Source organism: Phyllobates terribilis, unplaced genomic scaffold (assembly GCF_046119375.1).
Source record: "Phyllobates terribilis strain yellow unplaced genomic scaffold, ASM4611937v1 Scaffold_5__5_contigs__length_657084704, whole genome shotgun sequence".
Taxonomy (NCBI): domain Eukaryota; kingdom Metazoa; phylum Chordata; class Amphibia; order Anura; family Dendrobatidae; genus Phyllobates; species Phyllobates terribilis.
The window spans coordinates 633366268-633387238 of NW_027362765.1; the positions used below are offsets into that span (position 1 = coordinate 633366268).

The 20971-nt window shown below is 48.8% G+C and overlaps 1 protein-coding gene across 2 annotated transcripts in view; it reads right to left on the bottom strand.

Annotated features, from left to right (window-relative positions):
* Window positions 1-18087, bottom strand: part of ACY3 (aminoacylase 3) — a 147611-nt gene extending 129524 nt beyond the window's left edge. The window contains exons 1-2 of one of the 2 annotated variants that reach the window (XM_073686153.1): window positions 17819-18087; window positions 17501-17734 (exon numbers count right to left, since the gene is read on the bottom strand). In XM_073686153.1, the coding sequence (XP_073542254.1) occupies window positions 17501-17733 (233 nt within the window). In that variant the 5' untranslated portion in view covers window position 17734; window positions 17819-18087. The remainder of the gene's footprint in view (window positions 1-17500; window positions 17735-17818) is intronic. The other variant, XM_073686154.1, reaches the window with a different exon arrangement.
* Between the last annotated feature and the right edge of the window lie 2884 nt (window positions 18088-20971).

Here is a 20971-nt window from a genome sequence, read left to right on the forward strand (position 1 = left end):
AGCATGCTCGTAAATCTTGAGTAACGAGCATGCTCGCTCATCACTATCGGCAACTAAATAAAATCTTCAAAGCTTTATTTCTAAACATAGAATTAAAATTCATGGTGATAGGTAACGCTGAGTAGTGATCAAGGGCAGTTCATGCCTTAAACGCATTTGAGTGTTATATTACCTACCACTATGAATTTTAATTCTATGTTCAGAAATAAAGCTTTGAAGATTTTATTTAGTTGCTGACACTTGGAATTTTTCTTGATATTTTAATGTAGGTCAGCGGTTTTCCTTGGCGCAGCAACGCTATATTGTGAACAGTGATATTGAACAACACGGTGAGGCGTTAAACTTTTTTTTCTCATTATATGAATGCATTACATTTTTATTTAGTATCAAATCACAAACCGGTTTTCAGCCGATGAAGGCTCCGGTTCCGTGCCAAAAGCCGGTTTGTGATTTTAATCCTAAATAAAAGGTGCTTATTTTAATTACCGTATTCTCTTTAACATCATTGGCAGAGCACCAACATAACCTTTGTATATTTTTATCCAGTGACAATAGGGAGAGATGTGACTAGTCCCATGAGGTCACCGTCTGTCTTCTCCCATCCCAGGAGATTTTTGAATAATAATTACAACAATTCGATGCGCTTAAAAATAATGTTCCTGTGCTGAGATAATCTTAGAAATGTGCCCCTGCTGTGTACTGTGTAATGGCTGTGCCTGACCTTGCATGAACATGGTCTGATCATACCACATCTCCTGGGCAGAGGAGAAAACAAAAGAGAGCATACAGATAGCACGGCAGGGGATCACAGCTAATTCTTTTTGTGAGTAAAACATTTCACTGCCTGTTTTTAAAAAATATTTTACGTCAAAAACAGAATTATTTGCGATCCCATACTGTAATGTTTGTATACTCTTTTGCTTCCTCCTCTTCCCAGGAGATGTGGTATGATCAGACCATGTCCCTGCATGGTCACACACAGCCTTTACACAGTACACAGCAGGGGCACATGTATAACATTATCATGCAAAGAATGGGTCAACTTCTCCCCCTTTTTATCTGGTTTCAGTTGTGATTTTCATATTGCCCGCACCTGTTACTTGCGACAGGTGAGTTTGAACAAGCATCACATGCTTAAAATAAAGTTATTTATCCACAATTTTAGAAAGGTGCCAAAGATTTAGCCCGGCCCATTTTGGGGGTTTTGTGTGAAATGATGTCCAATTTGCCTTTTTTCTCAGTTTTTTATGTTGTTGCAATACACACAAAGGAAATACTATTAAATGTTGTTAATTGTTAATTAAATATTTTGTGTGGTATTACTGTGTTTAAGGGCATAAAAATTAAAAGTTTGAAAATTGCAAATTTTTCTAAATTTTTGGTAAATTTCAGATATTTTCATCAATAAATGCAAAACATATCAACCTAAACTTACCACTAACATAAAGTACAATATGTCACAAAAAAACAGTCTCAGAATTACTGGGATATGTGGAAGCATCCCTGAGTTATTACCACATTGGAGCACATTTTTCAAAGTGACATTAGTCTAGATACAATATTTCTTATATATTCATGTATGGAGTGTCGAAGTTCTTTTTGCAATTGAGATTACTCTTTTCTTCAGAGCACCCGAATAGACCAGTGAGCGACCCCTCTCTTTTTTCTATTTATCATTTTTGGGATCCCGCTCCTGGAGCATTGCAGCAGGTACGTGTTCACACTATTAGAAGTTTGACAGCCTTTTTTCTGACCATGTGTCCCTCCCATTCAGTCACAGGTGGTTTTAACTAGCTCTACCAGCCCATACATTGTAGGTTAAAAGCCCAAGCAGAGACATATTGTCCATACAGGCTTACAGCCCAAGAGTGGCATATCCAGTGGTAGCGTAGCGTAGTTTCCCATCATACGAAGGTGACCTTGTCATGGTTGATGGGCACACATAAATTGGCCAAATTATGCTCAAAAAACCTTCATTTTTCAAAGTGACATTAGTCTAGATACAATATTTCTTATATATTCATGTATGGAGTGCCGAAGTTCTTTTTGCAATTGAGATTACTCTTTTCTTCAGAGCACCCGAATAGACCAGTGAGCGACCCCTCTCTTTTTTCTATAAAGTACAATATGTCACAAAAAAACAGTCTCAGAATTACTGGGATATGTGGAAGCATCCCTGAGTTATTACCACATTGGAGCCGATATCTTAAGATTGGTATCACGTATGCTAGTATTAATGAGGTGGCTTGCTGGCGTACAATTTGCCTAATTCATTAAAGGAAAAAAGGATATTGATTTACACATGTCCAAGTATTTTTGTAAGCCGTTCATGGCCATAAAAATATTAATAGTGAATTGTAATTTTAAATCCCAGAGAAACATGAGAGTCTGGGTGTACAAATTCAAGACAACCTTTGACACAAAGAGCAGGAATGGATTTATGTCTTTCTACGTCAATTAAGGAGTCTTTCATGCCCAATACTGAAATTAAACCATTTATATTTTTATATAGGGGACTTACCACCTATAAAAAATCATACTTGTGGTACAGATTTCAATTATTTTGTATTATTTAAAAACAGTTTTATCATAAATGTATATCCTTAGTGTGGCCCAGTGCTCGATGCACTCTTCCACTTCCTCAATTATCATCCTCCGCCTTAGGGCTTGTTCAGACAAGCATATTATCCGGGTGTGTGTCTATATATATGCCATGGACCACGCAGAGAGAGTGCATGCACCTTTTACTGTCATTGTGCAAGTGTACATGACTGATTTTCTACATGGACCATCGATCAGCATGGAAAAAAATTGCAGGATACATTATTCTGGTTCTAGTTCCATTTATGGACCAGACAAGTGCATGTAAATGGCAGGCAGCATTTGCACTCATCCGATAAGCGGACAGGCACACAGAGATGCACATAGAGCTAGTCATGTCAGCAATTTGCAGATGTGACTGTCCCAAGTTTTCATACGGCTGTCTGAACGCGGCCTTATGATGATTACCAGTGCTCCAAGAAGTGCTGCCTGCATTGAATCCTCAGCGCTGCACACAATGACGTTGCTTGACCCATGAGCTCACGCAGTGTAATTGTGTGCAGACGCCCTCTGATCCCCTTGTCCTGACTACAGCGGCTGTTTGCTGCACACAGGATCTCAATCCAGTGGGTGGCATATGCTGTCAGGATTTCCGGTAAGCACTCGTTGCCTGCTGCTGTGCTTTCCTGTGTAGAGCGAGCGGCCACTGTTCACAGGACAGGGGCATAAGAGGGTACCCGTGTAACGTGGCGCAGGGCGGTAGCCGTGGGCAAGGTACTCGTCACTTATGGCCTGGCACTTTAAATGAAGGAGGGTGTCATGGCTGGGTGTGTGGAATTAGTCTATGGGGGGGCGCTACGCCTTTGCAGGCCGCATGCTACTGATGACTTTGGTGGGCCAGGATCAGATGTTAAGAACTTCAATGAGGGAGATTATGAATCAAAAATAAACTTTTTACTGAACGATAACTTGGTGGGGATTATGTACAGAAAATAGTGGATACACAGCTTACGAAAGATTCCTTCACAATATGGAGTATTTTCACACAAAGTCTCAGTTCCTTCCTTTTAACTCGCTTGGTTACTGTCTCCACTAGTTCACCTGCCTTCACCACAATCCAGCTCAGCACTACAGTCCAGTTAGTGAGAGGCCTGTTCTCAACTTGCGGTTCCGCGTCTTCTTTCACATCAAGGGAACTAGTTTGGCAATATGGCCGGTACTTAACTTCTCTGCTACTGACACCTTGGAAGTCCCGCTTGGGGTACTCTCTGCGTCTCACATTTTCTGTCCCGTCCTGGCCCTTAACCGCTCTGAGTCATAAACTCTGGGCCATTCTGCTAGGTATCATCTCTCAAGACCTGTCTCTGGTTGGTCACTCTATCCTTCTACCAGTTTTCTCCTCCTCCTTACTCCGGATCATGCTATCCACTGCCTCAGTCTCCTCTTGTTTCAGTATGGAAAAAGAAATAGAGAAAGGGGCGCACATGGTGCGGTTACCAAATGACAAATAATAATATATGCAGATAAGTTGCTAACCTCGTAGAGTTGTGCTAATGCACAACACATGTAGGCGCTTGTGTAGAGAGCAGCAGACGACACCAGCCCAAATCAGGGTTCCAAGGTACATCTGACTCTCCCCCTGGGCCGTGGGGCACCCGGAACCGGGCTTCTATGCGATGCTGGGGGTAGTAGTGGCAACCCGATCCTGTGGCTCAGGGTGGTCAGACCAAATTGTGTGGCAAGCTATTTATCCGCATTTTGAATGTCCGACTAAGCCACCCATGGATTGCAGTCAGAGATAACCGCCGCTGCGAGGTAGACCACTGAGGCTGGTGTTGGTGTGCAGCACAGGGATAGGATAACTCCCCAAGGGAAGAGTGTAGCCTCAGGGCAATGTAGGTGGATGCTGGGGGTGATGGTGCAGGCGCAGCATAAATCACACAGAGTCCAATGGTGCAGTTCAGGCCTTTTACTCACAGTTGATATCCAAGTCACTTCTGTCAGCAATGACCGCCCAAGCCATGCTGCATCCACCAGGTGAGGGGCTCGGTCAACCCCCAGGCAATTCAGGAGTGTGGCACAGGACCCCCTTCTATCCTTTCTCTGGCCTCTCGTGCCCCACCAGTGACCACGCTTCTGTCCGGCTGCTTCGGGCCTTCTCTGGTAAAACTTGGCGCCAGTTTCCCTGACCCTATGTGGTACCTTCCTAGCGGGTGTAGCAAGGGGTCGCACCAATAAATGATCACGACCTCCGGTTCTTGGCTGAGGGATGATTTACCTCCACCAACTTGGGAATCCGGTACCCTTCCGCGGCCTGACCCTTCACCCGATATAACGCGGGTTTGCAACGGTTGCTGTCCGTTCTGCTCTCTTAGGGTCCCTTCTGCCTTCTTGTTTCTGGAGCCTTTCTACTCCTCTGTCTCTCCTCTTTCCTTCCTTCTCCTTCTTCTCTTCTCCTCTCTGGCCCCGGCCTTCTCTCCAGGCCTGCCTCGTGGAGCTGAGCTCAGGCTGAGCCACAGCTCCCTGTCAGCTCTTACTGAGCTGCTACTCTGCTCTGCACTGTTCTGCTGCTTAAGATGGCTCCCACCTTTTATCTGCTTCTCTGTGCTGAGCTCAGGTGACCTGCACCCAATGAGCTCTTTCCTATGCTCCAGAAACCGTCCCCTTCTGCTCCTACATCACTGGGTTCTCTCCCCCCTCCCCACTCCAGCCAGGGACATGATCAGTTGTGCCTGCATAAATGGGAGCACCGTCGAGCCTAGTCAGTCGTGCCTGCATAAATGGGAGCACCGTCGAGCTGTCCCCCGGAACTGGGGTGAGTGTGTGTATGTATGCAGCTAACTGAGCCCTGGTCCACACTCTATCCTTACCTGGGAGTGGAATATCACACCTCTGGTTGAGGTGCAATACCCCTGTAGCAACCGAACCCTCAGGGCGCTACACATCAACAGGTGGATATGGTAGAAGAAAGGTGTATAGATACCAGCGCTCCTCCGTATGAAAAGATGATCAGTGATCAAAGGGTTAATGGAAATATCTTTTATTAATAAACTACATTCATATACAAAAAAACAGATCCCGTCCTCCTTTCTCTGTGTGAGGGTCAGACTCTTTGGAGCAGCGGCTCTTACCATTATCCTTCAGGGTGCAGTAGTGCAATACTGACCTAGAAGCATGGCTTCTATTCCATGAGAAGTGTTAAAACCAATTTTTTTTTTTTTACATAATACTCCGAGCATGAAGACACAATTTAACAACTTTCAGATTTTTTATTCATTTTAATTAATTTATATTGGATTACAATATAATAAGACTTGTTAACATGTTTTTGAACATATGTATATCGATTTGCCTTTATACCAAATGCAACGAATTGGTGCCTTGGCAAAAAAAAAAAATTTCTCTTGATTGCCTGTATATAAGGGATACTAGGAACATCTGTGTATCAGCTACTCACTGAGGAAGCGGACAGGACGTCCGTGAAATGCGTATGAATGTAGTTTATTAATAAAAAAATATTTCCATTAACCCTTTGATCACCGGATCATCTTTTCATACGGAGGAGCGCAGATATCTATACACCTTTCTTCTGCCATATCCACCTGTTGATGTCCTCTTGCTTCAGGACACCCACGTCATGCGGCACTGCTTACTGTTCAGACCTTAGATCTGCTTCTGATGTGCACTGGGCCATATCTAATGTACTGACAAGAAACTGTCTCTGCCCCTTCACTTATCCCCCCCCCCAGTCTGGGATAGTCCCAAACATTAACTCTAACTCTCCCTATTGTCATGCAGAACACAACACTATCACCAATAACGCATATTACTATACACATTGCACTATAAAAATACTAACATTATGTGAGATCTTGTCTTCTGCAATGGCATTGTGTGCAGGGCTGCTGACTTAATACAGGCAGTGCTTCTTGGAGCACTGACAATCATCAAAGGGGGAGGAGCAGAGGATTGTAATTTACACATTGGACTGTTGGCTGAAACCCGTCGAGACATTAGTGTAATGCACAAATGTCAAACTCTGGCCCTCAGGCTGAGTATATTTGGCCTGTGACGCCAGGCGGGTCTCCCAAGTATATTTGGCCTGCAACGCCAGGAGGATCCCCTGCCCGGTATCTCACTTTCACATATATCTGACTTTCAGTTAAAAGCAATGATGGAGGATGGAGCATTAGCTGACACTCCCTCTCCCATCATTTCCCCTCTGCATCATGAAATCTTAGCGTAGCAGATGTGATGACATCATTACAACGCGCCCGCTGTACCGAGATGTGCAGAGCACCTGAAGACACCGTGAAGCAGCGGGGGAATGGGCAGAGGTGAGTTTTTTAATTTTTTTTTATGTAGTACCCATTATACTGTATGGAGCACTGTGTGGGGCCCATTATACTGTATGGAGCACTGTGTGGTGCCATTATACTGTATGGAGCACTGTGTGGTGCCATTATACTGTATAGAGCACTGTGTGGTGCCCATTATACTGGACGGAGCACTGTGTGGGGCCCATTATACTGTATGGAGCACTGTGTGGGGCCCATTATACTGTATGGAGCACTATGTGGGGCCCATTATACTGTACAGAGCATTGTGTGGTGCCATTATACTGTATGGAGCACTGTGTGGGGCCCATTATACTGTATGGAGCACTGTGTGGTGCCATTATACTGTATGGAGCACTGTGTGGGGCCCATTATACTGTATGGAGCACTGTGTGGTGCCCATTATACTGTATGGAGCACTGTGTGGTGCCCATTATACTGTATGGAGCACTGTGTGGTGCCATTATACTGTATGGAGCACTGTGTGGGGCCCATTATACTGTATGGAGCACTGTGTGGTGCCATTATACTGTATGGAGCACTGTGTGGTGTCATTATACTGTATGGAGCACTGTGTGGTGCCATTATACTGTATGGAGCACTGTGTGGTGCCCATTATACTGTATGGAGCACTGTGTGGTGCCCATTATACTGTATAGAGCACTGTGTGGTGCCATTATACTGTATGGAGCACTGTGTGGTGCCATTATATTGTACGGAGCACTGTGTGGTGCCCATTATACTGTATGGAGGACTATGTGGGGCCCATTGTACGTATGGAGCACTATGTGGGGCCCATTATACTGTATGGAGCACTGTGTGGTGCCATTATACTGTATAGAGCACTGTGTGGTGCCCATTATACTGTATGGAGCACTGTGTGGCGCCCTTTATACTGTATGGAGCACTGTGTGGTGCCCATTATACTGTATGGAGCACTGTGTGGCGCCCTTTATACTGTATGGAGCACTGTGTGGGGCCCATTACTCTGTATGGAGCACTGTGTGGCGCCCTTTATACTGTATGGAGCACTGTGTGGTGCCCATTATACTGTATGGAGCACTATGTGGGGCCCATTATACTGTACAGAGCACTGTGTGGTGCCATTATACTGTATGGAGCACTGTGTGGGGCCCATTATACTGTATGGAGCACTGTGTGGGGCCCATTATACTGTATGGAGCACTGTGTGGTGCCATTATACTGTATGGAGCACTGTGTGGTGTCATTATGTAGCGTCGGCATCCCTGCCTCCTGCTAGGCAGGGACGCTGTTCCCCTCACCTCTCCGCTCCGAGCCCGGCGCCCTCCTCCCGCTCTGCTGGCAGCGCACGCTCCTTCCCGGCCACGGTGCTTAGGGCGCGCGCGCTCCCCCCTCTTAAAGGGGCCGCGCGCCGTCCTAAGGAGTCCCCGGCCAATGGCCGGAGGACTTCACCATATATAAGGCACCTCCTCCAAAATGGAGGTGCCCGAGCAATGTTGTTGCACTGTTCACTACTCTGCTTCAGCCCTCAGGTCCCGTTTCCAGTTACCTGCCAGTTTCCTGCCAGTTTGCTGTCTGATTCCTGCCTGTTATCCGCTTACCTGCTTGCTAGCCTGAGGTCCGACGGTCTGCCTTCCGACACCTGTCAGTCTGTCTATGGACCAGCTTGCCCGCTCACCTGGGAGCGCTCACCTGCTACCTGTCTGCTAGCCTACCTAGAGGCTCCGCCATCACGTGCTGTGACCACCTGCCAGTCCAGAGACTCTTGCCCGCTCACCTGGGAGCGCTCATCTGCTACCTGCCTGTTAGCCTACCTGGAGGCTCCGCCGTCACATGCTGTGACCACCTGCTTATCCAGAGACTCTCGCCTGCTCACCTGGGAGCACACATCTGCCATCTGCCTGCTAGCCTACCTGGAGGCTCAGCCGTCACAGGTCGTACCTACCCTTTACCCAGAGACTGTCCCGGTCACTTGCCGTGACCTCCTGCCCGTTCACCCAGAGACTGCCCCGGTCACTTGCAGTGACCTCCTGCCCGTTCACCCAGAGACTGCCCCGGTCACTTGCTGTGACCTCCTGCCCGTTTACCCAGATACTGTCCCAGTCACTTGCTGTGACCTCCTGCCCGTTTACCCAGAGACTGTCCCGGTCACCTGCTGTGACTACCTGCCTGTCTTCCCTGGTCGCCACCCGCTTCCTTACAAGGACCGCCCCCTTGTATAAGTTGCTCAGAGGTTCCGCCTCCCAGACCCGTTACAGTTTGCTCGGGCCATGGAACCCGGTGGCACCCAAGCTCCCTCGCTCTCGGACCTTTGTCATGAACTGTCCCGTCAGAGGTCCCAACAGGAGTCCATCCTGAGTCACCTGCGGAATGTCAATTCTCGCCTGGACACTCTGACTGCTCCACCAGCAACCACCGCTAGTGTCATGACTCGCAACCCGGCAGCTCCGCTGCCCACCAATACCATGGTATCCTGCTCCGGACCCCGGCTTTCTGCACCTCCTCGCTTCGGAGGCGACTCCGCTCAGGCTCGGGGCTTCATAAACCAGTGCACCCTGCCCTTTGAACTCCTGTCCCACCAGTTTAACTCCGACCGGGCCAAAGTAGCCTTCATCATGTCCCATCTCACGGGGGAGGCACTGGCTTGGCTAAATCCTCTATGGGAGAGAGGAGACCCCCTGGTGTCCGACTTGCCTGCCTTTCTCACGGCTTTCCGGAAAGTCTTCGACGAACCCGGACGGAAGACCTCATCCGCATCGTCTCTGCTACGCCTCCGTCAGGGAAGTCTCACCGTGGGCCAATATGCCATACGGTTCCGTACCCTTGCCTCGGAGCTGGCCTGGGATAACGACGCTCTGGTATCTGTCTTCTGGGAGGGTCTGTCCGGCCGTATTAAAGATGAACTCGCCGGTCGGGACATTCCTACCACTCTCGATGACTTAATAACTCTTGCCACCCGGATTGACCTATGGTTCCAGGAGCGTGCCAAAGAGGTCACCCGTGAGAGGAGGTTTCCACGTCTAGCCCCTACCTTCCAGAAACCCGTCACTCCCTCCGTTTCTCCCCAGGTACACTCTCCTGAGCCTATGCAGGTCGACCAGACCAAGATGGTCAAAACCCGTCAGGACTTACGCCGTGCCGAGGGGAGCTGCTTCTACTGTGGCAGCAAGGAGCACCGGATCCGTACCTGCCCGGAGAGGTCGGGAAACGCCTGTGTCTAGGTTCGCTCAGAGAGGTCGACCTAGACAAGAATAAATCCTCTCCATCTCCGCTGCTGTCAGTCTCAATTATCTGCGGGGAGAACCGTTATTTCGAACTAGCCCAACTTGACTCTGGAGCAGCCGGGAATCTTATTTCACAGTCCCTGGTAGAAAAACACCGCATTCCCACCAAACCTCTGGCTGTACCCTTATCTGTCGCTGCCGTGGATGGGGGCCTCTTACCACGTCCCATCCAACTCATCACCGAATCCATTACTCTGCAGGTGGGAATGCTGCATTCTGAGAGCATCTCTTTTCATGTTCTGCCTGGACTCTCTCACGCCCTCTTACTAGGCCTACCTTGGCTCCAGAAACATGCACCCGTGCTTGACTGGAAGACCGGAGAAGTCCTTCGCTGGGGACAGGACTGCCATAAGACTTGTTTGGTTCCCGTTCATCCCGTCCGTCCTTCTCCTACCCCAACTAATCTACCTGGACTTCCGATTCCTTATTGGTCATTTGCTGATGTCTTTAATAAAAAGGAGGCAGAGACATTACCCCCTCATAGACCATACGACTGTCCTATCGACCTGCTACCCGGTACTACTCCTCCCCGTGGGCGTATTTACCCATTGTCCGCTGCTGAGACCCGGTCGATGTCCGAATATATTGAGGAGAATCTGGCCCGGGGATTCATCCGGAAATCTACCTCCCCGGCGGGAGCAGGCTTCTTTTTCGTTAAAAAGAAGGACGGCTCTCTCCGTCCCTGTATAGACTATAGAGGCCTTAACCAGATCACGGTGAAGAATAAGTACCCCCTTCCGCACATTCCGGAATTATTTGATCGTCTGAGGGGGGCTAGAATCTTCACCAAACTGGACCTCCGTGGGGCGTACAACCTGGTCCGTATCCGTCAGGGGGATGAATGGAAGACTGCATTCAACACCCGGGACGGCCACTATGAATATCTGGTAATGCCCTTTGGTCTCTGTAACGCTCCTGCCGTCTTTCAAGAGTTGGTCAATGACATCTTCCGGGACCTTCTCTACTCCTGCGTAGTGGTGTACCTGGACGACATCTTGGTCTTCTCTCCGGATCTCCAGACTCACCGGAGGGATGTTCGTCAGGTCCTGCTCAGGCTCAGGCAGAATCACCTCTTCGCTAAATATGAGAAGTGCCTCTTTGAGCAGACCTCGCTTCCGTTTTTGGGCTACATTATTTCTCAGACCGGCCTCCGAATGGATCCAGAGAAACTGTCTGCCATCGAGAAATGGCCTCGACCGGAGGGGTTGAAGGCTATTCAGCGGTTCCTGGGCTTTGCCAACTACTAGCGCCTCTTCATACCGCACTTCTCTTCCCAGACTGCCCCAATTTCCGCGCTCACCCGTAAGGGCACTAATCCCAGAGAGTGGCCGCCCAAAGCAGAGGAGGCCTTTCTTTCTTTAAAACAGGCCTTCTCTTCCGCCCCGGTGCTGCATCGCCCGGACGGCAACAAGCAGTTCTTCCTGGAAGTTGACGCCTCCTCCTCTGGAGCCGGTGCGGTACTTACCCAAAAATCGTCTTCCGGGAGAATGGTAACTTGTGGCTTCTTCTCCAAACTCTTCTCCTCTTCTGAGCGCAACTATTCCATAGGAGACCGAGAGTTATTGGCCATCAAGCTGGCATTGGAGGAGTGGCGTTACCTACTCGAGGGGGCTCTTCACCCGGTAATAATTTACACTGACCACATGAACTTGGCTTACCTCCAGCATGCCCAGAGACTTAACCCGCGCCAAGCCCGGTGGTCCTTGTTTTTTGCTCGCTTTGATTTTGTTCTTCATTTTCGCCCGGCTGACAAAAACATCAAAGCGGACGCCTTGTCCCGATCCTTTCTGGTGTCTGACCTCGAGGAAGAACCTAAACATATCATCGATCCCGCCAGAGTAATTCAGGTGGCTCCCGTGAGTCTAAATCGTCTCCCTCCCGGTAAGACGTTCGTATCGGTACCTGATCGGGAGAAGATCCTACACTGGGGTCATTCGTCTAAACTAGCTGGCCACGCCGGTCAGAAAAAGACCCTCCAGCTTATTACCCGGCACTACTGGTGGCCTACCCTGCACAAGGACGTAATAGACTTTGTTTCTGCCTGTGTGTCCTGCGCCCGCAACAAAGTTCCGAGACACCTGCCAGCCGGTCGCCTCCTTCCGCTTCCTGTACCTGCTGCCCCCTGGCAGCATATAGCTATGGATTTCATAACTGATCTCCCCGTCTCTGCCGGTTGTACGGTCATTTGGGTGGTCGCTGACCGCTTTTCCAAGATGGCTCACTTTATTCCCCTGCCAGGCCTCCCGTCTGCACCCGAGCTGGCTAAAGACTTTATCCGCCACATCTTCCGTCTTCATGGCCTGCCCCTCCACATCGTGTCGGATCGTGGGGTACAGTTCACCTCACGTTTCTGGAGAGCCACTTGTAAATTGCTAGACGTCACCCTGGACTTCTCCTCCGCTTACCATCCACAGTCTAATGGTCAAGTGGAGCGGATCAATCAGATCCTGACCAGTTACCTCCGGCACTTCGTTAATGCCCACCATTCTGACTGGGTGGATCTCCTGCCATGGGCCGAATTCCCTTACAACAATCACGAGAGCGAATCTTCCTCCAAATCCCCGTTTTTTGTAGTCTTCGGTCAGCATCCTCGGATCCCATTTCCCGTCTCCACCTCGGTGGATAATCCGGCTGCGGAATCTCTTGTTAATTTTCCTCCATGTGGGAGAGTACCCGGTCTGCACTCCTTCAGTCGTCCGAGCGTATGAAAAGACATGCTGACAAAAAACGTCTGGATCCTCCTCAATTCCGTCCAGGGGATAAGGTCTGGCTCTCGTCCAAGTATGTCCGGCTCAAGATTCCTTCCTATAAGTTAGGGCCTCGGTTCATCGGTCCTCTGGAGATCATCAGTCAGATCAACCCGGTGGCCTATAAATTGAAACTCCCGGCCAACTTGCGGATCCCTAACTCCTTCCATGTATCTCTCCTCAAACCCGTGGTACTTAATTCTTTTTCCAAGTCTACAGGTACGCCTCCTGCTCCGGTTTCCGCTGAAAACGAGTTTGAGGTAGAGAACATTCTGGCCACAAAAAGGGTAAGAGGAAAGACCTTTTTTCTAGTAGATTGGAAGGGGTTTGGTCCTGAGGAGAGAACGTGGGAGCCCCGGGAGAACATCCATGCCCCTCTCATCCTTGCTAAATTTCTGTCTGGCCTAAAAAAGGGGGGGCCTAAAGGGGGGGTACTGTAGCGTCGGCGTCCCTGCCTCCTGCTAGGCAGGAACGCTGTTCCCCTCACCTCTCCGCTCCGAGCCCGGCGCCCTCCTCCCGCTCTGCTGGCAGCGCGCGCTCCTTCCCGGCCACGGTGCTTAGGGCGCGCGCGCGCTCCCCCCTCTTAAAGGGGCCGCGCGCGCCGTCCTAAGGAGTCCCCGGCCAATGGCCGGAGGACTTCACCATATATAAGGCACCTCCTCCAAAATGGAGGTGCCCGAGCAATGTTGTTGCACTGTTCACTACTCTGCTTCAGCCCTCAGGTCCCGTTTCCAGTTACCTGCCAGTTACCTGCCAGTTTCCTGCCAGTTTGCTGTCTGATTTCTGCCTGTTATCCGCTTACCTGCTTGCTAGCCTGAGGTCCGACGGTCTGCCTTCCGACACCTGTCAGTCTGTCTATAGACCAGCTTGCCCGCTCACCTGGGAGCGCTCACCTGCTAACTGTCTGCTAGCCTACCTGGAGGCTCCGCCATCACGTGCTGTGACCACCTGCCAGTCCAGAGACTCTTGCCCGCTCACCTGGGAGCGCTCATCTGCTACCTGCCTGTTAGCCTACCTGGAGGCTCCGCCGTCACATGCTGTGACCACCTGCTTATCCAGAGACTCTCGCCTGCTCACCTGGGAGCACACATCTGCCATCTGCCTGCTAGCCTACCTGGAGGCTCAGCCGTCACAAGTCGTACCTACCCTTTACCCAGAGACTGTCCCGGTCACTTGCCGTGACCTCCTGCCCGTTCACCCAGAGACTGCCCCGGTCACTTGTCGTGACCTCCTGCCCGTTCACCCAGAGACTGCCCCGGTCACTTGCTGTGACCTCCTGCCCGTTTACCCAGAGACTGTTCCGGTCACTTGCCGTGACCTCCTGTCCGTTTACCCAGAGACTGTCCCGGTCACCTGCTGTGACTACCTGCCTGTCTTCCCTGGTCGCCACCCGCTTCCTTACAAGGACCGCCCCCTTGTATAAGTTGCTCAGAGGTTCCGCCTCCCAGACCCGTTACACATTATACTGTATTGAGCACTGTGTGGTGCCATTATACTGTATGGAGCACTGTGTGGTGCCCATTATACTGTATGGAGCACTGTGTGGTGCCCATTATACTGTATGGAGCACTGTGTGGTGCCATTATACTGTATGGAGCACTGTGTGGTGCCATTATATTGTACGGAGCACTGTGTGGTGCCCATTATACTGTATGGAGGACTATGTGGGGCCCATTATACTGTATGGAGGACTATGTGGTGCCCATTGTGCTGTATCAAGCACTATGTGGTTCCCATTATGCTGTATGGAGCACCATGGGGCCATTATACTGCATGGAAGGCAATGCAGGGCCCCCTTATACTGTATGGAGGACTATGTGGGGCCCATTATGCTGTATGGAGGACTATGTGGGCCTATTATACTGTATGGAGGACTATGTGAGGATTACAGTTGGAGAATCATACTGTCATGGGGTTACCATGCTTTGTCGGGGAGGGATTGAGGGAAAAGGGGTACAGTAGAGTCATCATACCATGAGTGTCTAGGGTACTGTGGAGGAATTCACTGTGGGGGTATCATACTGTGTTTGGGGGTACTTTTATTTGCGTTATATTTTATTATTTGTATTATTCAAAGTTTTTGTTATATTTTGTTTATTACATATTACAATTAGGCCATTGGGCCATATGCTTTTTACTGCTCTTACATAACATATTGTATTATTCCAATATTTTATTCTAAGATATATTAATTAAAATGTACTTTGTTTGTGGGACAACCTCTTTAAGCTTGTATATGAAAATGTTCATCTTTATATTTGATAAGGAAAAACTTCCTCAACTGTAGATATTTTTTTAATATATATCAAGGTTGTCCCTCAACCTTGTCCAAGCTTTTAATTTTGGCCCTCTGTGTATTTGAGTTTTACATCTCTGGTCTAATGTGTATGGGAGCCTATAAGCTGGTCACAGTAGAGTAATTCTCCAGTATGTTATGCTGATGGCCGTGGAACCACTGCGCCACCGACTGGGGAGAAGCTGGCGTGGCATCATGAGCGACCACTTGGTTCTTCACTAGAGCCTCTGGTGGCGTGGTTAGACTTGAACCCAGGTGGACGCTAGGTGCTACTCCAATACAGACCCCGAAGCCCCAGTGACGCGCCCCCTGGGCCGTGGGGTACTCGGTAGCGGGGCCGGTCATTGCTAGGGGAGATGTCACAGTGGCAGTCACCCAGTCCGTGACCCAGGGCGGTCAATAAAAGGGGATTTATAGTTTTTCTATTTAATGTTCGTGACGCCACCTGTGGTATGCAGCTATATAGAGCCGCGGCTGCAGAGTAGATCCTCTGGAGCTGTTGTTAATGCAGTAGAGTTGGTTCAGCTCTACACAAGTAGAGCTAAGCTCCAGGACGTTGCTGTGATGGTGAATGATGAAGTAACTGTAGTTGTGCAGTGTGGTGCAGGGGATGATGGCGCAGCAATAATTCTCAGAGACAGTGGGGTGCAGTCTTCAGGGTTTACTCACGATTATCATGTTGCTCCTGGTTACAACTGCAGTTCATAACCACCCACGTCGTCCGGTGTTTACTCAGGGAGGGGTTCAGCAAACCCTCAGGTAATTCAAGAGCACTTAGCGGGACCCCTTTCTGTGTGTCCCTCCTGGTCGTCTTCCTGTGCTGGCTCTCACCCTCCTGCCCTGCGCCTCGCAAACAGTGTCCCAAGCCGGTAACCGCAGATCTTGGCGGGCAACCTGGAGTTCCCTGGATCCTGTGTGGCTACGTTTTTGGCGATTAATTGCGGCTGTGGCAACTACACCCTGGAAATGTAGAAGCCTCCGGTTTCTAGTTGAATATTGCAATTCTCACTAGTTAGGGGCCGGTCCCCTCTGCGGCCTGATCCTTCCACTCCTTGTAGATTCGGGCGTACGGTGGCCTCCAGCACTTCCCGTACCCCTAGGATCCACTCTTTCTTTCTTGGAGCCTACCTCCCTGCTCCTCTCCTCTCTTCAATCTCTCTTCCTCCTGAGCAGAGCTCCTGTGGAGCTCCTGCTCCACACACTCTCTGTTCTGAACTGACTTCACACCCAAGATGGCTTCCCTTATATCCTCCTTCTCAAGTGCTCCCCTGAACTTCTTCCTCCACCCACACCCACTACATGGTTCCCCCTCTCTTGGTTCCCCCCACTCCAGCCAGGGTCAGGGCTCAGCAGCGCAGCAGTGCATCTTGCCCCTCCTGCTGGTCTGGAGTAGTGTAGTGTTGGATGCAGGTGTTTGGGTCCCGGGTAGTACTACATCCTTACCTGAGAGTGGGATACCACACCTCTGGGTGAGATGCAGTACCTCTGTGGCGACTGAACCCGCAGGGGCGCCACACCAGCGGCTGACCACTAAGGAGCAGGAAATCAAGGCTGGACTAGGAGAGTCAGGCCAGCCAGGAACTGGTTAACAGGAAGATGTATGGCTGTTTAGACAGAGCTGGTTTAGTATAGGACAGCACGGCTGGTAGACAGGATGGATACTGGATCAGGCGCGGACAGCATGGGTTAAGGAGACATCTGAATATTTGATGTTTGAGGATACTGCAACAAGTACTGTTTTTTGCTAATATTGTAAAGGGAAAATTCACTTTCTTAATTGTTGCAGCACCAGGATTTTTGCATTGTTGCTGTGAGACACATTATATGGTATACACTATGAAATGAAAGACAAATCGTAGCAAGATGCATGGAAATAAATAAATAAAACAGATAAATCTTTAGGATTCAATGAAAAGTCTAAAATCCCAAACAGATTCTGGGAAAACACTACTAATGTGATAACTTAAAGTCAAACAGTGGGAATCATATTTACACGTTTGCACAAAAAAACAATTGCAAAGATGAATAAGTATCTTTTACTACTTCCAGATGTGAACAGGGTCTCCCACCTAGTGATATGCCTCCTCCTGAAGCTTTCATTGATTCCTGTTCGATTTACGGCTTTTGGCACTGAGACACCTAATTAACTGAACATATTAAAATAAGTGCTGCCATTGTGCCAAGCATGATGACCCTGGTAGGGGGATCCCAGATACTGTTGGTCCACTTCATGTAATAATGGTCACTAACAAAGACTAAAGCATAACTTATTAATGTTCTTGTTATCATAAAGTATCTAAACAGCTCACTTACCGCAAGATGTCCCAGGTGAAGCAGCGGTTCAGGTCCCTTTCGTAGTATCTCACGCATTTCTCTGTTGCTTTTGGGTTGGCCAATAGCGGAACAGCGGTGAACGTGTCCCTCACCAGATCAGTACTGTCTCTAAGCCAGTGTTTCACGAGAGTGACCCCCGACATTTCATTACCATGTGTACCTCCTGCCACAGCGACACGGTGGAGGGAATTAATAGAAACTGTTCCAGACATGCTGAAAAGAAGGAAACATTAGTTGGCGGATCTCTAGATCTTCAGACCTGGTGAAGCACAAGACAAGGATTGTAAAGTTACATACACTCAACTCCGCCGCTTCTTACAGTCTCACTTTCCTAAGCAAACTAACTTCGGTGAATTGAGCCTTATTCTTTGTCTGTTAAATTGTCATTACTGGATGGTAATATCTTCCACAAGTTACACGCAAATTATCTATTAACCCCAGGAATGCTGACAAGGCCAAGGGTCATATGTAGTTTCCACCATCCAGCAGAACGCAGGTGATCAGAGCTCACAGTCATCCAAGCACACACAGAGTCATGCTGTGACCTGACTTAACACTGTCTGACCCTTCATGTGGCAACAATGCAGCAGTCACATGAGTGAGAGAACCTGACCTGTCACTGTATTAACACTGTACAATGGGCACAACATGCTAGCGTCCTCATCTGCAATCAGATCTCAAACTGTTGGACTAAAGTTTAGGCGTTACGGTCAGCTTCTATTCCAAATAGGACAATCACAAAATGAATTTTGATTCTGGATGTGGATTATAGGTTAACTCAACATTTAGACCTGGTATGAACCCAAAAGAGGGACAGGAACAGTTTCAATTTTTTTTTAGAAATTAGCATAGATAAGGAATAGTAAGCATCAGTTGTGCAGCTTTGAAGCTTGAGATGCAAAATCTCCAGCAAGGCTCCGAACTATCACAGGACTGAAAGGGAATCTGTCACCAGTTTTTTTGCTTCCTGAGAGAGGCTTAAAGTAGAGACAGAGACACTGATTCCAGCGATGTGTCACTTACTGGGCTGCTTGCTGTAGTTTTGATAAAATTGGTTTTATCAGCAGGACATTATCAGTAGAGGACTAGTAAATCTGCTGCCAGGTAGTCCTCCATATTCATGGGCTCTGTATAACCAGGCCACACCATTAATTGGCAGGTTTCTGCCTATGTACAGTATACATAGAAAGCTGCCAATCAGTGGTGTGGATGGGGCTATACACAGCTCAGCATTCAGGGAACTGGGAGATCTGCAGCAGATATGTACATAACAGTGATTTAATCAAATCGACAGCAATCAGTTCAGTAAGTGGCACTTAGCTAGAATCAGTGTCTCTGCCCCACAGTTGCCAACTTGACTTTTTATTTTTTCTGGACGGCTTATCTAAAAATCACAGACAGACAATATTTTTTATGGACACATCATGGTTCCCTTCCGGCGCTGTGGTCAGCACCAGCAGGGACAGTGATGAGGGTAGTAGTAGTCTGCTCCAGCAGTGTCCACCTGTGTAAAAATAAGAATAAAATAAAAAAATCCATATACTCACCTGTCCTAAGTGTCCCCCGCTGTAATCCATGCGACCGCTGACACAGAGGAGCCGGGGAGAATGAATCGCAGAAGCGAGCGGGCCCCGGAGCTGCGCTCAGTGAGTAACTGGACACTGTATTTGTCCATTATTATTAAATTGTTCATGTAAAACACAGATGCCCTACGGATGTGCAAAACGGTCAAATGGATTGTATTTGTAGGTAAAAAATGGACACGCAGCTGGCATATGGATTGGATATGGATGACTTTATGAATGAAAAATCATCCCTCTTTTCTGGATGTCATAAGGACGATTTTGCATACGCTCAAGTGCTCATTCAGACAAACATTAAAAATCGTATGTAAAACTGATAGTATACGGACAACACACTGACCAATGCAAGTCAATGTGGTAGTTTACACAGACGTTTTTACACACGGACTGATAGTCTGCATGTAAAAAAAATCGCAGCATGCAATACTTTATCGTTATTTTAGATCATTGTTGCCAATTATACATCAATGGGTGCATAAAAAAACAGTTCACATACACACGTGGTCAAAATTGTTGGTACCCCTCGTTTATTGAAAGAAAAACCCACAATGGTCACAGAAATAACTTGAATCTGACAAAAGTAATAATTAATTAAAAATCTATGGAAATGAACAAATGAAAGTCAGACATTGCTTTTCAACCCTGGTTGCATCATTCAGTGTCTGTGCGGGAAACTGCAACATAACCTCCTCGTATTCCTCTTCCTCCTCCACCTCCTCTGCTGAGCTACTCAGCTGCGTTCCTCTGGGTTCACACCAAGTAGGATCTACAACCTCGTCATCATCCTATCTGTTCTCCTACTCCTCGCCCTGAGAGTCACCCTCCTCCTCTTCCTGCCCTGACAGCACAGTACAGGCCACGTGAACCTCAGGTATCTGAGTCTCATAAGTATCACCGAATTCATCATCTTTCCACCATCTCATTCAACTCCCCCAACTGACCTATCCATCAAAGTCAATGACGGCCTGACGGCCCGCATTCCCAAGTCCCGCAAGCTTGACTCTGATCTCTCCTTCAAACCTGAGATTCAAGCCCTTTCCACTTTCTGCCATCTCCAACTCCAAAATATCTCCTGATCCGTACATTCCCCAAGCATAAATCTGCAAAAACACTAGTGCACACCCTCATCATCTCCCGCCTCAACTACTGCAACCTCCTGCTCTGTGGCCTCCCTTCTAACACTCTTGCACCCCTCCAATCTATCCTAAACTCCGCTAGCCGACTAATCCACCTGTCACCCCGCTATTCCCCAGCTTCTCCCTTCTGTCAATCCCTGCACTGGCTCCCTGTTGCCCCGAAACTCCAGTTGAAAACCAGTGACGTACCACTAATGGCGGTAGGCCACACTACTGCTATGGGGCCCATGTGCAGGGGGGCCCGTGTGCCGGGAGGGCCCCGAAGCAGAGGGGGAACGAGGAGGATAGGTGAGTATGGGGGGGAGGGAGATTGCGGTGGCAGAGGAGCGGTTCACACGCAGTAGCCGCTGCTGCAACTACCACGCGTGCCTGCTGCTAAAGGGACTTGAATATTCCCTTTTCTCCACTCCCATGGTAGTAGTGGGCACGGAGAAGAGCTGAGCCGCGGCTCCTGCTGACAGTGCCCGCTACTAAAGAGAATGCATATTCACTCTTCTCCACTCCCATAGTCCCGGCATGGAGAGGAGTGAATATGCCGGCAGCTCACCTCGGCATCTGACAGCACGCGCTGCTCAGATGCCGACATGAGCTGCCTGGCAGACAGGACACAGCGGCGCTGGAGCAGAGGTGAGGAAGGAAGGTAAGTATATGTGTTTATTTTTTTGTGTGTACAGTGATGGGGCCACGCATACCAGGATTGGGGGTCAGGGGGCCACGCATACCAGGATTGG